Genomic DNA, 22,697 nt, shown 5'->3' with positions numbered 1-22,697 from the left:
TTAAAGTGCTGGCTGTTGTCCTGAAGTCATGAATGGCATCAGCAGAGGGACAACCAATGCTCCCTTTCTCAGGCTCTGAGCTGCATTTGGTTCAAACAGACCCATGCAGTGAATGATTACCCCTGAGTGGAACTTTCTGAAGCAAAATTACTGTCATAGGACTGATTGTGATTAGTTGTGCACACCACTGATGCCATGGGGGATGACATTTATCTTGTTTGAATTTGATACAGAAGTTTTGCATTAAAAAAAGGCCAAACATTTAGGCTGAAATACTGTGTAGCTATTCCTATCTGCTCCAAAATATCTGACAAATGTTCAAGTTTTTATGATGAAATTGAATAAATGAAAAATTCAGGACTTGGACTCCTGCATGCCAGCCCATCCACAATTTGTCAAATTAATGACAATCCTCTTAAAGGTCTTTAAAATGTCTTAAAAGCAGTGAAAATAAAACCAGAGAGACAAGATTTATGTAACTCTAAAGGTCTTACAACGTGCATAAAAGGACAGCGGTTATTAAATAATTTGCTGTGACATCAGCATTTTGATTTATAACAACATTGCAGCAATTTGTGAGCAATCATACGGGGTCAGTTGTTTGGCTGGAACTGCCAATCATCTGCAGGAATCCCTTTAAGGATGAATTGATCAAGGTGTTCAAAAAGTTTTACTGTATCTCATTTCATCAACTATTTCCACATTGCTCCCTGCACACATATACATAGAATCCAAAGGCTATTTCACAACAACAGGGTGTGAGTAATTGTGAAACAGAGCAGTTCAATCGTTTATCAAATTCTATATACCTCCTCCAAAAAGAAAAGCTCAGGCCAACGCTCCCAAAAAATATGCTACTTATTAGAGACAAATAGCGTATTCCACCTCGCAAGGTCCAAAGAAATGAAAGCTAAAGGCTCTGCTGGGTGCTGGAGTTGGCCCGTTCAAAAGGAAAACAGCAAGAAACACATTCCGAAACAGTCAAGGGACAAAGCAACCTAACTGTGGGAGAACATGACAGTCAAAAATGTGAGAGGAAATGAATCGAGTTCGAAGGAAAATTGAAAATTACACTGCTGTTTCAAGGGAAGTGGTCCAAGTAGGGTTGGTTGCAGGGTCAGGTTCCCTAAAGATGTTCCAACAAACGAAGAGAGGAGCCAAGAGAGGACAAGAAAGGCACAATCCAAAGTGGGTCATAAATTATGATGTATTAATTGATACTGGAGTGTTCAAGTCATTAACAGAGCAGTGGGAGTATCATGGACAGCGGCAACATGTGGGCTGTATCACGCTGCCATCCTGTGGTAAAGCTGAGCCAATACACCCTTAGCTCCTGCAGGATTAGCTTTGATCAAACCTTTTTAAATTTCTCACTGCAAATAGAAACAAAGGCACAGACTGGGAGCATTTATGGAGTAAATTCACCTGGTTGCTGCTTTTGGCAACCACCATCAACCATCTCAGATTATTTCTGAGTATGATTGTTCACTCTGTCATCTGCATTATTTGCAGAGTGTGTTTTGTTGATGTAAGACATTGTGTTGCTTCATGCAATGGTTTAACAATATTAGAGCTGAAAGAGTTTATTGCTCGATCAGTTCATCAACAGAAAATTAATCTACAACTGTTTTGATATTCGATTTAATGCTACTTTTCTTTGTCACGTATGACAGTAAACACAATATCTTCGGGTTTTAGACTGTATGTTGGGCAAAGCAAACAATCTGAAAACATCACACTGAAACCTGGGACACTATGAGTCTATAAACTATTTTCTGAAAACTAAACTATTAATCGATTGATAATCAGCAGATTATTCAGTTCTGAAAATAATGGCTAGTTGCAGACCTAAACAATATGCTAATAATGTATTCATACCTGACAAGTTGTGCCACAAATGCCAAAAAACAAATATCATCAGCATCACAAACATCATCAATAACACAAGGACCTCCTCCACTGACTCATATTACCTCTAATCATACAAAACCCAAAATGAAAGATCATAATTTTATCTTACAGTATATACAGTACAAACACAATAAAACAGATTAATGGCAGATTTCACTCTTTCCGGGAAAAGTATTGTATTGTTTTCTGTATTGTTTTCTGAGCAATAATCTTAAAGCAAGAAAAGCCCTGAGCCCCTGAGTGACAGTGGATGTCGAGGCAGTTTATGCTAGAGACTGACTGGCTACAGTGTGTGTGTGTGTGTGTGTGTGTGTGTGTGTGTGTGTGTGTGTGTGTGTGTGTGTGTGTGTGTGTGTGTGTGTGTGTGTGTGTTTCATTTGCTAACCATGTTGCCCAAAACAAAAGGAAATGCATAACTCAGGTGCCTTTACAGTGTAAAACATTGCATCCAATGTAATCTAAGGCCTAAAAAAGCATTGCATAAGGTTCTGCCATGTTGGGAAAAAATACAGTTTTTACATTTATTTTAAGTCAGTGCATAACAGCAAATAGTCAATGTACAGTCCACATAGCTCAAAAATATGTCTAATAGCAATAATCCTCTGGAGCGAGGATGGAATCCAAGCTATCCACAAACTGAACAGCTTCCATTTCATTAAAATGCCCAACTTCCAGTGACTGAGCTGTAGTCCATCTGCACTTTACAAATGACAGTGACAATTACCAGGATCCACACTGGGAACAATCCAGTAAAGACAGAAAGCGGCAGGTTTTCTCTTTGGTTCACAGCATTTCATTGTCGTGAGCGTGGCTGTGCGTGTCTTCGTCGGCCTCCCTCTGAAGCTGCTGGTACTTTCTCTTGAAAAACCCAAACTAAAAAGAGAGATTCTAGTGTTATCCATGATGAACTAATGTAACAATCCGAAATATCATATTTTTCTCATATCTGTACACAGCAGACTTATGGCACATAAGAATGAAAGCATATAAAGTTTTTGAATGAACCCACGGACATACAGCTGCACGTCTCCATGACAGCAGAGACAGCTGTAGACAGACACTAACCTTCCACAACAGTCCAACGGCCAGAGCCAACAGCAGCAGTCCGGCGATGACGCTGCCAACGATCACTCCCACTGGAACATCACCTTTCTCTCCAGGTTTACTGACTGTCACCACCACCTGGACAGCAGGAGGACAGGAGAGGTCATTACACGGCCTGTCTCACTCAGATATGGCGACAGAAACCAATCAAGCACTGCACATGGCAGACAACGCCCAGTGAATTTAAGATTCCATTTTGCAATGGAGGGCTTAAACTCACCTTTTTCCTAAGCCTTTTTTCTAGTGTGGAAGAATCTAATTTACAGATAAAGTGTTCAGCATCACAAGTTCTTAACTTTCTTAACGTGAGGCTCCAAAATAAAATGTTGAAATGTGACTTACTGGTAGCTGTCTGTGGTGGATAATAAGCAGGTCAGGGTTGGAAGTCTCCACGTCAACACTGGAGGTCAGCTCAATGGTCTGATAGGTGGCCTATTGTGACACATTTATTCAAACGAGAGCAGTGAAAGCTTCAGCGTGAATTCATTGATCTGCAACATCGGAAAATTAATGGAAACGCAACCAGACAAAACAACCAGTTTTATGATTATGAATATGTTTACCGTAATAAACGTGCCACTCCAGATCCTCGTTTTAACTTTCACAAAGTAGTCGCTCTTAACTTCAGTGTCTTTGAGGATGCATTTGATGTATTTGCAGTTTGCAGTCTTGCAGTCCTGTCAGGTTCAAAATGTTAACAAAAGGAAATCAGCGACAGAATTTGAGCTCAACAAACAAGTTTCAAAACAAATTTCAAACAAGTTGGGACAGGAGCAACTAAAGACTGAGAAAGTTGTGGAAAGCTCCAAAAACACCTGTTTGGATCATTCCACAGGTAAACAGGTTGATTGGTAACAGGTGACTGTATCATGATTGGGTATGAAAGGGGCATCCTGGAAAGTCTCAGCCGACCACAAGCGAGGATGGAGAGAGGTTCACCACTTTGTGAACACATGGTTGTATAAAGGATGTTATTACATGAGCTTGGGAACACTTTGTAAAACTGTTGTCAGTGAACACAGTTTGTTTGGAAATGATCGCATTCTGTCTTAATTACATTTACACCCAATTTTTTTGAAGTCAGTTTTGTACAAGATATGAAGCAACATGTTATCATGTTACGTAAAAGTCCACGTTTGGTACCTCATGTGCACAGTGTGCAGATTTAGACATGCTTTACAAAATACAAGTAAAAATGTGAAACACCCTAAGAAACAAAAAGTTGACATATAAAAAGAGGAAAAAGGGCAAAGAAAGAGGCGACTGACCAGCTTCTCCATGCCTCGGAGGCTCTCCTCAGAGAAGGACACTTTGTGGCTCTTCCCGCTGATCTTCAGAGGATCAACCAGGCCGCTGGAATCACAGCTGACTGAGCCTCCCTACAGGTGGAGAAGCCATCGTTCATTTGTTCTACAGATATCACACTCCAAATCATGCTCTGCAATGGTCTGGCAACCAAACCGAGTTCCAAGTTAATGTTTGCCCCCTGTTAGCTCAGTTACACACACACACACACACACACACACACACACACACATATATATATATATATATATATATATATATATATATATATATATATATATATATATACCTGATAACTGAGTACTCACTTGTGTGTCCACACTGGTAACATAGAGGAGCTGGTTTCCACCATTCGTAGTCATTGGCAGAGCGATGGTCAGGTACAGGAGGCTGACAGGGAAGACTCCTGTTGAAACCTTTAAATACAAGTTGTTTTAATAAATATCCTTAATAATAAATATATGAGAAATTAGACAGTGATATCTCAAGAGACAGATTCATTTATTGCACCTTCACTGTAAAGTTGAACTCTGGGCCAATGTCGTCCAGAGTTTTCACCGTTGTGACCACTGGAGTGGCAGCATCTGCCACGTAGAAATTGATATTTGACTGCCTGGGACAAAGAAAGCATGAATATTAACACCTAAAGACATTTGTCATAATCAAGTGGCAATCTTACACTGCATGACTAAAGTAAATTAAGGCACCACAAAGTAAAATCACCTCGATAGGCCGATCCCTGCGTCATACAGCACAGGAATGGATATGTCCACCTTGTTGTCTGCAGGTCTTTCCTCTTTACTATCACTGCAAAGGAAAAGGGAGCAGAGCATTAATACAATGATTTTGAGTTCGAGTCAGGACGTTTCATTCAATTTCTAACTCGTTCAGCGTACCTCTTGGCCTCAAATTTCACCTCAGCATGGTCTTGCAGCTGATCATAGTTGTAATCAAAATTGATCCGAAATTTCATCTGTAATAACATAACAAGTTGTTTTGCATTACTTAGTGCAAGCAGTCAAAAAACGTGTGCTAAAAAGTTCCAAATTCTTCACACGAGTAAAGAAATAGATTTTTTTCCTTGAACTTACCTCTTGATCTTTTTTCAATGCTGGGTATCCCACTTGGCAAGAGACAGTCTGAGCTTGTGTTGAGGTGCATTTGACTCCATCTGTCTGTAAATGTATAATTCAGAATAGTACTTCATTCTTATGGGGCTTTATTACACTGACAATACATGAATAAGCATAAACACAGACAGGAAAGTACAGAAAACACTGACATACTTTACACTTCTTTTTCCTCTTATTTACTGTTTGAGTAAATGTAAAAAGACATGTTAGATTAACTGAAAAACACTTACGAATGATTTGATCATAATGTTGATGATGATGGTGACTATTATGTTGAAACATCTGCCTAAAAGTCTCTTAAAGGAAGAGTATCTGACTTTTCCACATTAACATCATGCTAGCAACATACTGTAATTAGCCACGTAATTAGCAAAGTAAAAAGCTTTAATTTCAGCCTTTTTCACTCACAGGAGGAAAGACGGACGAGTAGTAGAGGCTGCTGGAGAACGTGGCCAACACCTGAGTGTTGTATGCGTTCTCCTTTTTGTTCTTCACAACAACTTCGAATGACAGTTCTTGGTTGTTAGCGCTGACCAGAACAGGAGTGGAGCTGTAAGGAAGGATAGGAATAAGAAGGAATGGTTCAAGTGATCTTTGTCGTGTTTCACTAAAGGATTTGAGCTGTGTGTGATTTGTTTATATTGTTTAAAAGATCGTTGTCCTTCCGTAACATCTGTAAATACAGGGGAGACATACAGTGGCTAAAACTGATGTCACCTGGATGAACATCACTGTATCTTCCTCCACCTTAAAATGTACAAGTCAGTGTTTATATAGGGATGAATTGCTGGGTTTTCTTTGAGTTTAGGAAGCACAAAAAGAGACATACAGTACAGCCAAGTCTGCAGAAATGAAAATCAGCAGCAGCTGCATGTGATCAAATGTGTTTAAATGTGGGAAAGTATTTTAAAAAGTGTTGATTGCTGTGTGTAAAGTCCTTGTTCATATCCTTTCATCTGAGTTAATTCACTGAGCGGCATCACCCACGTTTTTTTTTCCAAGTCTGGCCCAGCCATTTTATGAGCCATGAGGTTTCTGTATAAAGTGGAAAACTCTAATTTGTGCAGCTATTAGCAATTAACTCAGACTCATAATAGAGAGAAAATAGAACATGCTGTAATGGTTGTTAGGAGTTACCAGGCATAACATTACATAGAGGATCAGCCGTTTTGCCAGACTTGGTCTAATGTTCAAAGAAAGAACACTTGTCATGATTTTAGCCGTGCAAGAAAAATACATGCATGTAAGCATACAATACAGCCTCCAGGGGCTGCTAGAGGGGCTTTTACTTAGTCCTGTTTACAAATGTAAACCATGTACATGTACCGGGATGTACCATGACAGCAGAAACATTAAGCAGTTTATCATTATAGTCACTGATTTTTATAAAAATCTGTTTCAGGAAAATCCAGAAATCTCTCATGTGAAACAACCCAAACTTTCCGAACTGGCAGTTTAAAAAAAAAAAAAAAAACATCACTTATATGGAGAAGCTCATTGGGAAGAATTGGTCTTCAGGGCCTCTCAGATAATCACTTCACCTCATTTCACACATGACTCACAGTGGAGAGGGACGTGCCCGAGCTTGTTCTGTCGCACACAGTACACAAAATTCTTAATCCTGAGGATACCATCACACATCAAGTGAAATCATCCAGCATTTCTTGTCTCTACTTCACATCTGTGTGCTGCGCGTCTGCCACTGTGTGTTGTACATGTAACGGACAGTATGACACGTCACACCTTGTGCAACACACCTGAGACAGGTCAGAGCTTCTCACCTGGACGCCTTTGTGTCTGTCTTCACACTCAGCACCAGATCACTGACACACACCTCATCAGAGCCGCAGTCTTTTGTGAAGGGGATCTGAAAGAATAAGAGCAGGATGCTGCTTCATTCTTCGAGCTTACTTCTTCATCACACGCCTGTTCTCCTATAATCTCCACAGGTTTGGAAAAACATAACATAAATGGAAATGTAACACTTTTTTACTGCTTTGGATGAACTTCAGTTGTGTTGTTGGGAAAACACTGAGCGTGTAATTCCGGGGACTTGCGTGACTTAAAGAATCACTTTGGTTTTAAAAGCCAGTAATCATCACAACACATGCGCACCATGTCATTTAAAATGACTGTACAAACACCTCCTCAAAATAACAAGGGCATCTAAAGTCTTCTGCTAGCTGATCTAATACCAAAGGCTAAAAAAAAACCCCTTCAGAGATATCATAGTGTGTCAGTCACTTACAAAAAACTCCCAGGCAGTGGGAGAAAACATATCGAGGACAGGGTTCACGTCTGCATTCTGCTGCTCGATTTCTACTTTCAGGCTGAGGGAATTGACAAAGTCTGGTGTCTCCTGTGGATGAAATCACATCTTAATCAGACCATTTTCAAAATACTTTACACCAATTTTGGAAGAATAAATATGAAGTAACACCTCTACAAGCAAACAAAATAGATGATTTCCATCCTTTACCTGAACATAAACCTGGTAGTCCTGACACAGAGGCGTGGATGATATTCTTGCTTTTTCTGTGAGGAATCGTTCATTGTTTTTAGTGAACAGTCCTCTGGATGTCACTCGTGAAGCCTGCAAGTCGGCGTCCAGAGTCAAAGAGTAGGATATATCTGAAAGAAATGAACATAGCACTGTAAGTGACATGCTCTTCAACATCCGAGTCATCTTGAAAATGATCAGGATGGGATTTTAATATCACTTTTCTTTGCTTTCTTGCTGAAAATTAGATGAGAGGATTGATATCACCCTCATGCTTGTACACTAAATATGGGACTACGACCAGCAGCCAGTTAGCTTAGCATAAAGACTGGAAACACAGCTAAGCTGAAATAACTAAATTAGCGTAAAGACTGGAAACACAGGGAAATGGCTCGTCTAGCTCTGTAGCTTGCTATTTTTATATGAACTTTAGAGGATTTTGTTATCTTCAGGCAGAGCCAGGCTAGCTTTTCCCCCTTTTACCACTCTTCATATTAAGCTAAGCTAACTGGCTGGTGGCTGTGGCTTCAGATTTACCGTGCGGACATGACTCATCTAACTCTCAGCAAGAAAGCAAATAAGTCTGTTTCCCAAAATGCTGAACTATTATTCAAAGTGACAGGAATCTGCAAATCCAGGTAATCCGATTTACCAATGGGTCCAACAGGGTTCTTAGGCCTGAAAGCAGCACTGAAGCAGAGGTTGGCGGTGAAACATGAAAGCTTGCGTCCATTAACGTCACAGGGTTTGTTGAAAATGTTGATTTTATTGGGGTTGAAAGAAGCTTTAGAGCTGACAGATGCCACACCTCTGGACCTGAAATCCAAGTGCAATTTCAAATTATCATGAGCCTTGTTGATATTGATAATGGCTTCATTCACTTAACTTGATGATCTTTACAAACAAAATCTAGTACAGGTTATCAATCCCACATATTGTGATAGTGAAACTTACCAAAGCTGCACCACTTTGCCGTATGCACCGATGGAGATGTCAGGGAGCGAATCATCATTCAGATCCGTGTAGCTATCGAGGGACCTTCCAAAGTACTGCAGCTGAGGATCCAGTTTGGAGCCGAGGATCCTCTAATAACAATAATCAACAATGCAGCTCACTCTCATTATTACAGTTTACAGAGATCTTTGAAAATATTCTTACTTTGTTTTTTTTCATTTCTTGTATCGCGTTTCGTTCTTATTGTTATACTACAAATCACTTTGAGCAGTATTCTGTGTATTCTCTGGCTTCTTATTTGATCTTTTATCTGTTTTATATTAACTTCTTTATTTATGTTTTTAAATATATTTTATTCATTTATTGTCTTTTGTTTTCAATATTACACAGTAAAGCAAATAAGCTGTTACATAAATAAAGTTGTTATTATTATTATTGTCATTATTATTAATAATGAACTACATGATCTATATTCATCATATACGTTTTAGCATTATTTTAGCACCAACTGCACGGGACCAACTGTGACAAAAAACTTCCAAAACAACTTCCTGTCAGTCAGATATTAATTAAACACAACCGTTTCTCTCCGTACCTGTGAGAATTGTTTCTTTAATGTTTTCTTCTCCCCGTTGTAAATGTAGACGACACCTTTTTGCTTGTCCTCTAGTGGGGCTCCAACTACGACATCGTTGTAACCGTCCAGGTCCAGGTCAGGGACGGCAGAGATGGCCATCCCAAAACGTGCATTCTCTGTTGGGGGTGGACCACTGAGGAATCCCTGCTCGTTCAGTATACCCTTCAGATGATAAGACAGAGAAACTATGTGGCCAGTGGAGCTAAATGTCACGCTGACAGGTCCTTTAAATATGAGGAAATTCTAAATAAATCAAGAAAGGCTGGTTTGCAATATATTGAGGGCTATTTTGAATTTTAGAAATGAAATATATCAGCTTTGAGTATCTCTTACAGTGCACCCATTTTTCATACAAACCCAGTGCTGATAGACTTTGGAAATCTCAAAAGGAAATGTAATCATGCAGGATCTATATTCATTTGCCATAAGCTGCCGATCTTAATGCTTCAGTGTGAACTTCAGACCTTTAAATCCAGTCCCCCAAAATGTTACTATGAAAGTGACATTTTTACCTTGGTGACAGAGAAGAGGTAGACCCTGCCTTCTTCTCTCTTCAGCTCACTCATAAACATGGGCGCACCGACCAGCAGGAGGTCTGTCACCCCGTCTCTGTCCACATCCAGGGAGCACAGGACGCTTCCAAAGTACGACCCAATCTGGGACAACAATTGGCAACTCCTGAAGTTAAAGCTGTTGAGGCTACACACTACATGTATACAGTAGGTGTCTGGGGAAAATGCAAACACCATCTCCTCTAATGTCAGTACCTGTTTCCCTCTTTCTGAATCAATGACAGCATACTGCTTCTGGGCGTTGATGGCGTAGACAATAACTTGTCCAGAGTGGTTGGAGCGAGGTGCACCAGCCACAAAGTATTCTGTAGGCCCATCGCTCACTGTGGCAACAGAGTAACCTGGAAATGACCACAAGTAGCACATTTACCAGCTGATAACTGAAGTTGGGGCATCCCACAGTGACTGAATGTAACAATGCACATTTATTCAAACTCTCTACTTAAGTACATTTATGAGGTAATTGTACTTTACTTTCTATATTATGCTACTTTCACTTACTGCATACCTACACGGATGTTTTCAATTACCCTGGCCCATTAGACCTCTAGTGAGGTGTAAGTTGGGTGAAGTGGAGCTATGCTGGGAAAGAAGTGATTTTAAAAAAAAATGACAATGCTGACAGGCTCCACTCTGCATTAGTAGTACTTTCACCTTTGACACATGCAGTAACATTTTCTGTCTTTTTCTGACATACTTTTGTACTTTTAAACAAGAGATATTTGCAATAGAGGACTTTTAATAATATCATGTACATTGCAGTATTAATACAAGTAAATCATCTTGATGCTTCTTCCACCATTAGACCAACCATTGCAACACAGCGTCACTGCAGTAATAGACAAACCATTGCATAAGACCTGCAGTATACATATTGCAATTTCTCAAAATATTTGTAATATAATTATCCTAAGTTCATGGATTCTCTAAAGCCACTGAAATTATAATAATGCAACTTTTAGAGTCCACTAAAACTGAAATTGCCACAGAAACACAAACAAACCTTTTACTGCTTCAACATGTATTTTAAGTTAATTTTAAGGTTTGAAGGTATGCACCATAATTATCCTGACAATGAACACAAGGTGACATCATGGATATCCACTTACACATACTGACTTTAACCCTGTAGCATCTACTGCATGTAAAATGAATGTTGCTATAAAATACTCAGTATAGATGCGGCAAATATATTTTCAGGTTTTCTGCCATGTTGCACTTCTATGCATTGTTAAGCGGGTAAAAGAAGTGGTTAACCGACAGATGCAGTGGTTAGCTCTCTGAGAAACAGACAGTTTCACAAACCAGATTCCACTTAAAAACACCACAGATATTTATAACACCTACAGAGTTTTGTCAAGAAGTTTGTTTTGCTTTGTTTTGTCTGCCAACCACTTTTGCCCAAGGCCTGAAGATGTCTACTATGGCTGCCAAAGTTGGGCAGCTGCTGTGTTTACACTTGTATTACCAGCTCAGCCAACACTCTTCCAAGGCTCCTTTTTTGATCCATGCAAAGATTTAAAGCAACAGAATCGAAACGTATGAAAGCGATGGTCAAACACATCCAGAGGACAGCTGTAAGTGCCTACCCAGCAGTGAGCTGTGGTTTCTGTCTTGAAGTGTTCCCTCAAAGGCTGAGAAAGGGAGAATGTCTACATTGGCCCCTTTTTGATGGACGACGGTCCCACTCCAAGCGTAGGCTCCCACTGCTCCCAGCATCATCACATCCTTAAACAGCACAGGCCAAAGAGTCAACAGATACCACAAATACTACACAACATCTATACTTTTGATGTAGCTCACAAATTTGAGCCACAACAGGCTATAGTGTGAGAAGAGAACATTGTGGTCAGACTGCTTTTAAGAAATGCCACTTCCTCTTTTCTTTGGCAGCAGGAGGGCTGCTGTAAAAGGGTTATGTGACCAACAAATCATCACTTCAAACCATACTCACACATGGTATTTTGACAGCTCTTATGAAAAATGGTTACTCCACGCTATTTAGTTATTATCTCATATTTTCATAGCTTTGATTGCAGAACTGGTGGCCCGTGGTGTGTACGTCTGTACTGTTGGTGGAGCACACACACACACACACAAACACTCTTTAATCAGTATGTACTCGATGTGCAACAGATTCTGGAATAACAACAGACAAGAAATGAAGGATAGTCTGTGAAAAATGTGGCTGCTGGATTGGCTAAATACATGTGAGCACAAAGCAGGAAATGCCAAGTAACATTAAGCATTATAGCTTTTCCAATTTGTAAAATTCTCTCTATCAGAGGTACAAACCCTTGTGTAATGCCTTGGCATCTGATAAGCCTTCAAACCACACTTCCCTTTCCGTATGCCACACATGTCAGACAGCACGCAGCCCATTACATTAATTGCTACAGTGCTTTTGTTTGAGTGTAAAAAAAACATGCAAACTTGTTTTGTCACAACTGATAGAAAGGTTTTAGAGGTGTTCAAGGCAGCACTCTGTACCTGTTGGCTGGAGTAGTGAGCGCTGAATCCCACCTGGGACATCTCCATGTTGAAGTTATCGCCCCCTTTTCCAGTGCCTTGTGAGAGCAGAGCAAGAACCAAAGTGCAAAATGTGTATTTGGAAAAAAAAAGGACATTGTGTTTTGATTTCTCTTGGGATCGTCAGCTATGACAGACATGCTGCGACGTGCCTGGATAAGTGTCGAGTAAGAAAGTCAAAATAAGTAAGACGCACCTTCTATGTTGAAGATGCGGTTGCCCAGTGTTCCAGCGATGGTGGAGAGGGCCGCCTCTTCCGACACGTTGAAGAAGTACTTCTCTGTGGGTAAACTGGCGATGGATTTGATTTCTTTTATCAGGTTATCTGTGTCGATGTTGTTTCTGATGTAATAACCCAGGACCTGGGGGAAAAAAATTCAGGCCTAAATTAGGGCACAATGACACTGGCACATCAAAACATTAAATAAATCAGAAACATATGGCGTATTTTAACAAAGCTATCCACCGTACAATATGATCAGCAGGCATCACATTTTGAGGCCAAAGCTATAAGGATTACTAAACTATAAATTATTAAGCAGCTGAAAGTCATCCAAATTCACTACTACTCACAACTACTGTTGTATATATGAGATGGTGTAAATGGATCATCACTTACAGCTATACCAAAGCGAGTGATGCCTTGTTCCTCGCATTCAGCAATGACTGTGTCTCTGAAAGCCTCGTCGTGAGACTCCCCATCAGTGACGACCACCATTACCTTGGCAGCACTTGGTCGACCCCCGCTGCTCTGATGGAAACCCCACTGACTGGAGAGAGCAGACACAGTCGACACTTTAGATTACTGTTTGTGGTTTTGTCGCAAAAAAACAGACAACACAGACACTCGGGGCAAAAAAAACAAACAAACAAAAATTGTAAGAACAAGAAACCAAGCAAGCAATCAAACAAACAAGTAAAAAGATTAACACACACATGCACATACGCAACACCAACCTGGCATATTGGATGGCATGGAAGGTATTGGTGGAGTGACCATACATTTGTGTGATTCTGGATGCTGCAGCGATCACCTCATCTTTGGTTTTATATTCGTTCAGTTTGAATTCAAATTTGGGATTAACGGCATACTGAATGACGCTGACCTGGCATAATGAAGACCAGTGTGGGGGAAAAAGAAGCACAAAGAGGTGTCAGAATGACAACAAAGACCATCCCCTGCTGCATCTCTGCTTAAACTTCCTGTTATGGATGATGAAACAAAGTGTCACCTGTGTGTTTTGTGGCCCGATGTCGAGCCCAGGTATCAGTTTCTGGAGGAACTCAGTCATTGGACCCCAGGGATAAATGCTATTGGAGCCGTCCAAAACAATCACGATGTCCATAGGCCCTCCGCATGCTGGAAATGTCATGAGAGGAGACACATATTAAGGCATTTAAGCAGCAGTGATGAATGAAGATCACAGCCTTCACATTACTGCCGAACATATTCTGAAGCATACTGTAAGTGTTCATATTTATTTTCTACGATCCATGCAGTGACTGGTTTCATATGACCGCAGTTAAGTAAAAAAATACATTTGATCATTTTGCAGAAGTGAAACTTTTTACTCATTTGTTGCCTTTTTTCATTTGTCAAAATTACATTATTAAGCAGTAATGCAGCTGCAAGCTTGTTGGTGCATTCATGAAAACTCATTCCAATGCTGCAAAAAGAAAATCAGACGCAGGTATAAGAGGATGACAGATCTTACTCTGGACGGCAGGAGAGAAGGCAGGTTGAGGCTGAAACAGGGGGCTCATTCTTGCACATATTCCTGGGTAGAAATCCTGAGTACCACACTGCTGTCCCCAAAGAGGGCCGCACATCTGTATCACATGATCCCAGAAAAAAAGAGAAGAGACTTAATGGAAGGTTTGTCATTGCTTTTAAAACTCCCAGTAAGCTAAAAGGCAAGAGTTCAGTGGTGAATTAAATTGTAGTTAATTAAACCCACTTAACTCACATTTAAGTATGTTCGGTGGGAAATTTGTGCAGTGCCTGTTCTCTTTAATTGGTAACACAAAGGCCTGCCACTACTTCCTGCTACGCCAATCAATACGCCTGAGTCACTGACAGACTTCCTTCCACCTAAAAATAACATTTTAATGCAAATCTTTGGGGGAAATTATGACTTAACCACTTCATGTCATGTTGCTGTGTCGTTCAAGTGAGTTCATTTTGTGGTTACAATATTTCCGACAGCACTTAAAGACTACGTTACTCACGATGTTACAAAATTATGGATATTTCACCAAAGCACAAACATTAGAAATAGATACATAATGCATAATAAATCTGTACCATTTTAGATTAAAAAGTAAACAAACAATCTCTGAAATAACATGATTTCCTTTCTGTATTTTGTGTGAGAACACAGACGCACAAACACACATACCATCAAACCACTGCCTGCAGGCATCCGGGCAAGAGTCAAACCCAGACACATGTTGTCGTTGATGTTTTTAACATTTGGGATACTAACAGAATCTGTGGATGAAGACGACAAATTGCACTTACATTAAAGTTCGCATCATAGCTGTTAAATCTGGAATTAATACAATGTTTCTAATGATCACAAGGTCAGAGTACGAGCACAATGCACGCACCCACGATCAAAACAGAAAACAGACAAATGTCTGGAGACATCCTGGATGTTTTCGGGTGACACATTTCATCTGTTTAGACATTTTAAGTACACGGCCAATGTTTGCTAGAGAGGTCAAAGTTTAAACAATACAACACCAAACCTTACCTTGAAGATTGAGCTTGTCACAGCTGTTTCTGGACCCTGAGACTGGACACTTGTAAACATCCCCCTTCCTGTTTCGACTGAAACCACTCCAAGGAGCGCTGACCAGGAGCCTACAGAGAACAACAATGTTCATCTCTCCCACAGTCTCTGTGCACTACGTGCACAATGCATGACTGGCTCCACAGTCAGCATTTGAATGAGACTTGTCTGAATTATTTGATGCTGAAAATGGTTACAGATTCTCTATCTATTGATGTTGACTTGTAATAACAAAAAACAAAAGTCATTTTACTACTTGAAGTACATATCAAAATAATATAGGAGCCAAACTTTACTGCAGTAACCTCTCGGCTAAGTTTGATACAAAAACAACAGAAAATACACTGAAATATCAGTCTGTGTCACTGCAGCAGTAAGTTTGTGTGGGCTTGTTCTGAGCAAGTGCTAACAAGTCAGTCATATCTTTTTCTAACTTCCTACAGAGCAGCACTTTTCCCCAACATCCAGATGCTGCTCACTGTTGTTGAAGCTGTTGCTTAAGACTTAGATATTTCTCAAAACCCCGAGCCAGACTGTGAGGCTCAGCAGTGCTATAAGGCAGACCCAAAATTCTACATAACGTCACAACAGTGTCATTTTTCCACATTGTCAAACATGGCACAGTAAGTGGGACACATCATCCATCTTTATAAGTTAGGTGACAGGAAACACAATGCATCACTGTTGTTTTATGGTGGATACTAAAGAGGAATATAAAGGCAGAGATCGCTATCAGATACCGTACTCTTCCCCCGGTTACGCAAACAAGACACTCCTCCAGACGGTGAGTTACTCTGACCCTGTGACTCAATCTGTACAACATCCAGACATCACTGAGACGGTCAGTTACTGTTTGACTAAATGTTACTAATAGGTGGGAAAGAACGTAGGAGGCTTTAAATGTGCCAGGACTGTTTGTGTCACACACATAGATTGTAGCACCACTAAAGTTTTGTTAAGGCTACAGCCTTTACATTTTTGTGGGAATTTACCAAGGATGTTGCTGTAAGATTCAACAATGATTTGCAACATTAATCAATCTTATGAAACAGAGATAGGCCAATATAATTAGATTGTTTTAACTCAATATCAGCATCATCTCAAAAATCCAGTATCGGTTGCACTACATTTGCACAATTGCTATGATTGAAAATCTCCATTTCCTGACAGCCTTGTAAATGAGAGGGGATGGAGGAGGAATTTGGAAAAAACTTGTTCAAGAAGAAGAGTAAGAGTAAAAGCCACAAATGTCAGCCTCATGGTGGTCACTTGAGGATAAGTCAGAATTTCACAGCAATCCATTAAGCAGCTGCTTAGATGTTTCGGTCTGGACCAAAGTGATGGACTGAGCAGCCGACCCACATTTCCATCCCTACATCCCAGCCACTAGAAACACTGCTGAAAACAGGTGGTGGCACAACAGTGCGGCGCAGAGGAGCATTCAGCAACACACAGCCTTAAACCTATAGCGCATTGAGTGGTGGCAGTGTAACAGTGTGGAGATTGTTTACATGCCACCGAATACCTAGACATTGCTGATAACAAGGTGCCGCCACTTTAAAGCAACAGGCCTTCATTTGAAAAATGGATACTTCTACAAGCAAAATTCTCCACGACGTGCCGAAAACGCACATATCAGTTCAACGATTCAGAAATACTACATTCTGTGTGCACCAACAGCTTGCAGGGGCTTGAGATCTCACCTCCGCTGAGCATCTTTGAGATCATGGATTTCTTTGTCATGCACACAGCTGTTTGACACTCAGAATCCAGAACAGACCAAGATTATATCAGGCATCTTGTTTAACCTGGAAACCAGCCTGTTGTGGTGTACAGGCTTGTACTGACAAGGTGTATCTGCAAAAGTGGCCCACCAATGCGCATCTGCACTGTGTTTGCTCTATAGTAAACTGCTCTCGGCATGATATTTATGTGCTTACTTTTCTCACCTGACCTGCTATTTGCAGGGAAATATTAGCAAAATAAATTGACTGAATACTACTGGAATGCAGTCCAGCAGTTATAGAATAAAACATGGTAATTAGCATCACATATTAGATGCAGAGAGTAGCACTGGCTGAGAAAATCACTCTCCTATCACTAAACTAACGCTTACATTCATACCATTTGCCTTCATGGTTTGTCGCTTGTTGGACTGTGTAGCCAAACTCTTCCGCTGCTGGTCCGCTGAAAATCTTGGCACCTGAAGTGCCGACGTTGAAGGACTGTGAGTGCCAGATTCTGTCAGCTGGTGGAGGAGAAAGATGAGGATGCATGACAGTGACACTGATAGTTTATAACAGCGCCTCAATAACATGATATTGCTCTCTTTAATGGTGATAATAACCCTGTCAAAACAGATGTGCCTACTATAAACACCATATCATTGTTTTGGATTTTTATATCTGCTTCTAAAAGTTGTAAACTTAATTGTTATCATGAGGTTTATCTTCAGCTACGAGTTAAGTCATCCTGACTTCCCTCTTTTTGAGTAGTAGGTGGTTTTTGTAGCTGAATCATGGACGTTTTAAAAACCACATCAGCTTGACTCATGAAAGCAGGACAACCCAACAGAAGCTTCACAACAAATGAAGGCCACACTATTCATGAAGTGTCAATGATTGCGTTAACAGACGTTGCTCAGTTATTTTCCAACATTGCCACAATCCACCTTCAAACGCAGCTCTCTGAACCCCCCCAGGACATGGAATTTGCTTGACTATAACTGAGTCTTGCTGCAGTCCCACAAGCCCATGCAGGCAGAGTTAAGCTATCAGCCTGCCTTCCCCCAATCAAAAGGAAAGAGGAATGTGGATGGGTACTGGACTCTGGAGACCTTCACTAGCACAGGCTCCTGCCACGCCTGTTTACCTGCAGCGCAGTAGCACTGTGCCTCTTCTGCAGAGTCCATGACAGTAATATTCCCTCTCCGTTCAGAAATGTGCATGAAGGAGAAAACTTGACAGTGTGCTGTCTGGCTGCCGCTTGGAGGCTTCCACAGGTTGAAGAGCAGATATCGAGAAACACAAATGATGCGACTTTTCTCCACTATAGGCGACATGTGGGCTGTCTGTGGATCATGCATTTGATAGCAGAGAAGGAAACACTGCAAGCTGAAGTGAAATCGAGCTCGAAACAAAAGCACTTCTGCTCTTCAGATGTGTTTATAGTGTAAGAAAACAGTTTACAATCACACTCAAAGCGAGCCGCTAATAAACACTGCCGACTCCAATCTTATGAAACCGATAAAACTCTCGCTATGCAGGCAAGAATATTTGGATGTTTTACTCTTTGTGAGATGACAATGGTGAAAACAAGTCAAAAAATAAGCCCAGTACTTACTAATGACCACTATAGAGAAGAAGATGTTCCTCCAGAAGAACTCCATCGTCGTCTTTATTCCATTGGTGATTAAATGAAGCCGCCGCACTTGTCAAAGTCGAGGCTGCGCCGCGCTCACAGTCAGCCGTGACGCACCGGATAGAGCGCCTAAATAAGGACTTGAGCTCTCCCTCTCTTACCTGCCGGTGCAAACTTTGACCCAAGGCTGTGAAATGAAGTCCGTAATAAAGTCTGACGAGCTGAAGGGGATTAGGACACGACTGATTGAAATCCAGTGATGAATCAGCCTAGAAGAGCGTCACACACGTATGATGAAGTGATGTCTGAAGCAAATGTTTGATTTAAAAAAAATAATAATAAAAAATAAGGCAGTGTTCAAAACAAGTCCACACCCATCAGCCTACATTTGAATCTCTTTTAATAGTCATTCCAGAGCCACATCACGAGCGGACAAACAACCCTTAAATCAACAGATGTCAAATAAAAAGGAAACATCATCAGCCGCCTCATCTGCCATCAGCCTGAACCCTATCATTTATCTATTAACAGCTCATTCCAGAGGAGATTTACGCTGGAGACAAGAATATCCGGAGACGTTTAGAATACCAACAACCTACAAACTGAAGCCCAAACAATAGAAAGTCTATAATAGGATGTGTTAGAAGAAGGACCAAAGCCCTGTTTCCTTTACAGGAACACAGTGATGTAATAACGCCCATTGGATCACACGTTGGACACTGTAAAGTTACTGGGAAGGATGGTGAAACAGTTGAAGGAGATTTAATTTTCAATGAGTGGTCTCATTCCAAAATGCTATCTTGGAAAGAATGTGAGCTGGTGCTTGTTGCTTCATACCCAGACGCATAATTACATCCACTGATGTCATATTGTTTTGTGAGCGAATAACTCAAGATGTTGTGACTGTAAGTGATAATCATTAAAGGGAAGCTCTGCGGATTCTGTGCTCCAGGATGGGTTTAGTAGTCACTGGAGGGAGGACTGAAAACTGCTGGATAATGTCTTCTGCAGGAAGTCTGAGAAAATAACCCTGATGACATCATGAAGATTTTGAACAGAAAGCCTTCATTGTGGACCGGAGCTGTGGAATGTGAAAGATGTGGGCATTTTCCAGCCAGGGAGAGTCAAAAGAAAAAGATGCTTTTGGTTGCATTGTGGGAAATGTAGGATTCAGCCTTCCGGAGTAACAGTCAGGATATCGCAGATTTGGACTATTTCTTAGAATGTAATCTTTGTTTACTTCACTGAGAGCCAATCTGATGATGATCACACGCACCCCCACTCACCCCGAGCTGTTAGCCAATGAGCAGCTGGGAGTTAAAAGACCTTGCTCAAGAGTACCTTAATGGTGATAATGAGGGAGGGGCAAGAACTGCTCTTTCACCTTCTCATACTTTCCCCGTCCTGCCAGACAAACCTTCCAGGGATCAAACCGGCCAGTCAGAAGCCAGCTTTAAACCTTTAAACCACCAGTGTGCCGCTTGTGAGTCCTCAGACTGTTTAAAAGTGTAACACTAAATCAACAGAGCACATCTTTACAGGACAACACTGGTGGTTATAATTAAAGCGTTTAGTTTTTGAACTCAGGGTCTGATTGCTTTGACTGCTGTTGTCCCAACAGGCTGACACTTACTAATCACAGTCTAATTACCTCCCTTTTACTTGGACAGTCAGAGCTAAGACGCACAGCAGCAGCAGTGAAAGATTTGACTGAATTTGTCTCATATATGGTGTCCAGGAGTCAATTACTCAATTATCTTGTCAAATTAGATGAAACTTATTCCACACAGTAGTATTATCCTTCCCTGTCTCTTGACCATGCTGTCTTGGTGCTTCTCTGCTGCCCGATGAACTCATTGCCCACTAAAAAAGATGAGTTGCACATCATTAGCCATCTCCGCCCTTCCAAGAAGGTTACGTCAAAGCTTAAATCACAGTTATGAACATAGGCGGACCTTATAAGTTGCCAAACTTTAGGCTTTCATATTAAACAACCACAGAAACTCATTAAAGGCTCTCACTCTGGCCTTCAAAATCAGCCTGCAAACTCCTCTATTAGATACAAACCATGCGAGGAGGAAAACGCAAACCCTGTTCAGATGTTAACAAGAATTCCTCATGCAATTATAGCTTAACTCATTCATCTGTTGGCTGATCTGGCGTCACCTGGGGGGCTGAAACACATTGCAGCGGTAAATGATCTGCTTCAGACTTCAGTGTCTAAGACACAGTGTGGTCTTAGGTAGGCCACAGAACCTCGACCCTCAGCTGTGTGATTCAGCGGGTTCGGGGATGAAACAATGCACAACCTTATTCAGCAGCCGAACCCCCACGCCCACTCCTCTTTTTGTGCAGTCATGATTCGTGTGTAAGTCATCTGCTGAGCCGGAGCACCTTGAGGAATGAAAATGAGCAGGGTCGAGGATTTTTTTGTGTGGTCGTGACGCGGAGCAGTTCCTGGAACAGGCTGATTTTCTGTGCCGATATTTGTGTTGACTCGCTTTGAGAAAGAGAGCCATTCATTCTCTGAAAAGGTAGTGACTAGCGAGTGAGACAAAGCCAACAACATCTGTTAAATCCCCTTTAACATTTGTATACATTACGTGTCTTGGAACAGTCCCGCGAGTTTTAGGCAGCTTACTTTGTTAAATTATGCTGAACAATCCAAGGAAGCAAAGCCTGTGGTCTATCTTCCTGTCAGGGCCTTACATAATGGAGCAGTGTGGGCACGTCATTAAAAATCCCCTCTGAGGAGGATTGTGAATCATTTGAAGTTGTATGTGTGTGTGTGTGTGTATGTATATATATATATATATATATATATAAAGGGAATTTCTCACTTACCTCTGCTGGCATCTTGCCATACAAGCAGCTCTGGCTTCACTCCATACAATAGAAGTGAATTGACTATATGTATGTGTGTTCCAGCATTGCTCAGATCATTTCAGATATACCATTCAACAAATCCAACATCGTATTTCTAATAAAATATCAAAAATCCCAAATCAAAAACATTTCAGCAGCACCTCAAACACTTCTTCAGTCTCCATCTCAACAACATAAAATCGTTTCTGATCACTAGAAACACTGCAATTCAGAGTCACACAAAAGCTTTCAGACAAATGCAGGAGAAAGCCATCGCTTTTAGTGCTTTTGTAGCTTATTCCTATGTTCCCATACCACACTATGTATGTAATATTTGCAGGCATGAATACAGAAACTCGCACACAGAGTTCTGGGTGAGTGGATTGTAGCACAGAGCTAATCCCTCTTTCACACCCATCTGCTGACCAATGGGAATCTAAGGCCCTGCTTTTCCCTGTTGCATTGTGAGCCAGACAGTCACATCCAGCAGGCTCAGAGGGGCTCACGAGTCAATGACTGCACACAGACACGGTGGGTAATGTGACTTGTGGGAGAAGTTACCGTCCTGTCACATGACCGCAGATTTTTTTTTTTTTTTTTTTTAGATTTGTGCAAGTGCATTTCCAACAAACCTCAAAAGAAACATAGAACATGAAGAATGCAGCTCATTTGTCCCTCTGCGCAAGTTGATGTATTAGTTGTCTTCGTCTTTAGTCTTAGTGCATTAGTTTTTATCTGCAAACAAGTGGTTTGCAGATAAAGATATCAGCGATGTGCCATGTGCTTCCTCCATGTCCTTAGGGATGACACACACATTCAAAATACACTCACATGACAGCTCAAACAGCTTTGTTAATCCCACTCGTCTGGAGCCACTTGTTGAACACAAAACATAACATACAAGCCAACATATAAATGACACAAGGGAGCTAAACGTGGGAGAGAATCTATAGATAAAAACACTCACCAGTAATGAAAACGGTGAAAAAAAACACTGAACATTTAGTGGAATTGCAGATGCGAGTGAACAAT

General features: G+C 40.9%; 1 protein-coding gene across 1 annotated transcript; it reads right to left on the bottom strand.

Annotated features, from left to right (window-relative positions):
* Window positions 1-2,310: 2,310 nt before the first annotated feature.
* itga2.2 (integrin, alpha 2 (CD49B, alpha 2 subunit of VLA-2 receptor), tandem duplicate 2) lies at window positions 2,311-18,834 on the bottom strand. The gene is made up of 30 exons (XM_070964410.1): window positions 18,783-18,834; window positions 17,565-17,688; window positions 15,402-15,511; window positions 15,045-15,136; window positions 14,361-14,475; window positions 13,878-14,005; window positions 13,603-13,751; window positions 13,265-13,415; window positions 12,842-13,007; window positions 12,607-12,683; window positions 11,706-11,844; window positions 10,312-10,457; window positions 10,057-10,200; window positions 9,503-9,706; window positions 8,908-9,038; window positions 8,606-8,769; window positions 7,933-8,084; window positions 7,702-7,812; window positions 7,235-7,320; window positions 5,862-6,003; window positions 5,412-5,495; window positions 5,217-5,293; window positions 5,044-5,127; window positions 4,831-4,933; window positions 4,629-4,736; window positions 4,284-4,394; window positions 3,579-3,692; window positions 3,358-3,447; window positions 2,977-3,093; window positions 2,311-2,784 (listed from the first exon to the last, which is right to left on the bottom strand). Exons 1-30 carry the CDS (start codon window positions 18,826-18,828, stop codon window positions 2,695-2,697), a joined length of 3,555 nt encoding a protein of 1,184 aa, XP_070820511.1. The 5' UTR covers window positions 18,829-18,834; the 3' UTR covers window positions 2,311-2,694.
* Window positions 18,835-22,697: the final 3,863 nt, after the last annotated feature.

Source organism: Chaetodon trifascialis, chromosome 6 (genome assembly GCF_039877785.1).
Source record: "Chaetodon trifascialis isolate fChaTrf1 chromosome 6, fChaTrf1.hap1, whole genome shotgun sequence".
In the NCBI taxonomy this organism is placed as follows: domain Eukaryota; kingdom Metazoa; phylum Chordata; class Actinopteri; order Chaetodontiformes; family Chaetodontidae; genus Chaetodon; species Chaetodon trifascialis.
This window is presented reverse-complemented; position numbering and strand designations above follow the sequence as displayed.

Bases quoted from the DNA above. Each gene is read 5' to 3' on its own strand.
- itga2.2 (XM_070964410.1), bottom strand. From the start codon at position 18,828: ATGGAGTTCTTCTGGAGGAACATCTTCTTCTCTATAGTGGTCATTA. The intron at 15,137-15,401 runs GTAAGGTTTGGT...CTTCATCCACAG, and splicing joins TGACAAGCTCAATCTTCAAG to ATTCTGTTAGTATCCCAAAT. The intron at 3,693-4,283 runs GTCAGTCGCCTC...TGAACCTGACAG, and splicing joins TCCGAGGCATGGAGAAGCTG to GACTGCAAGACTGCAAACTG.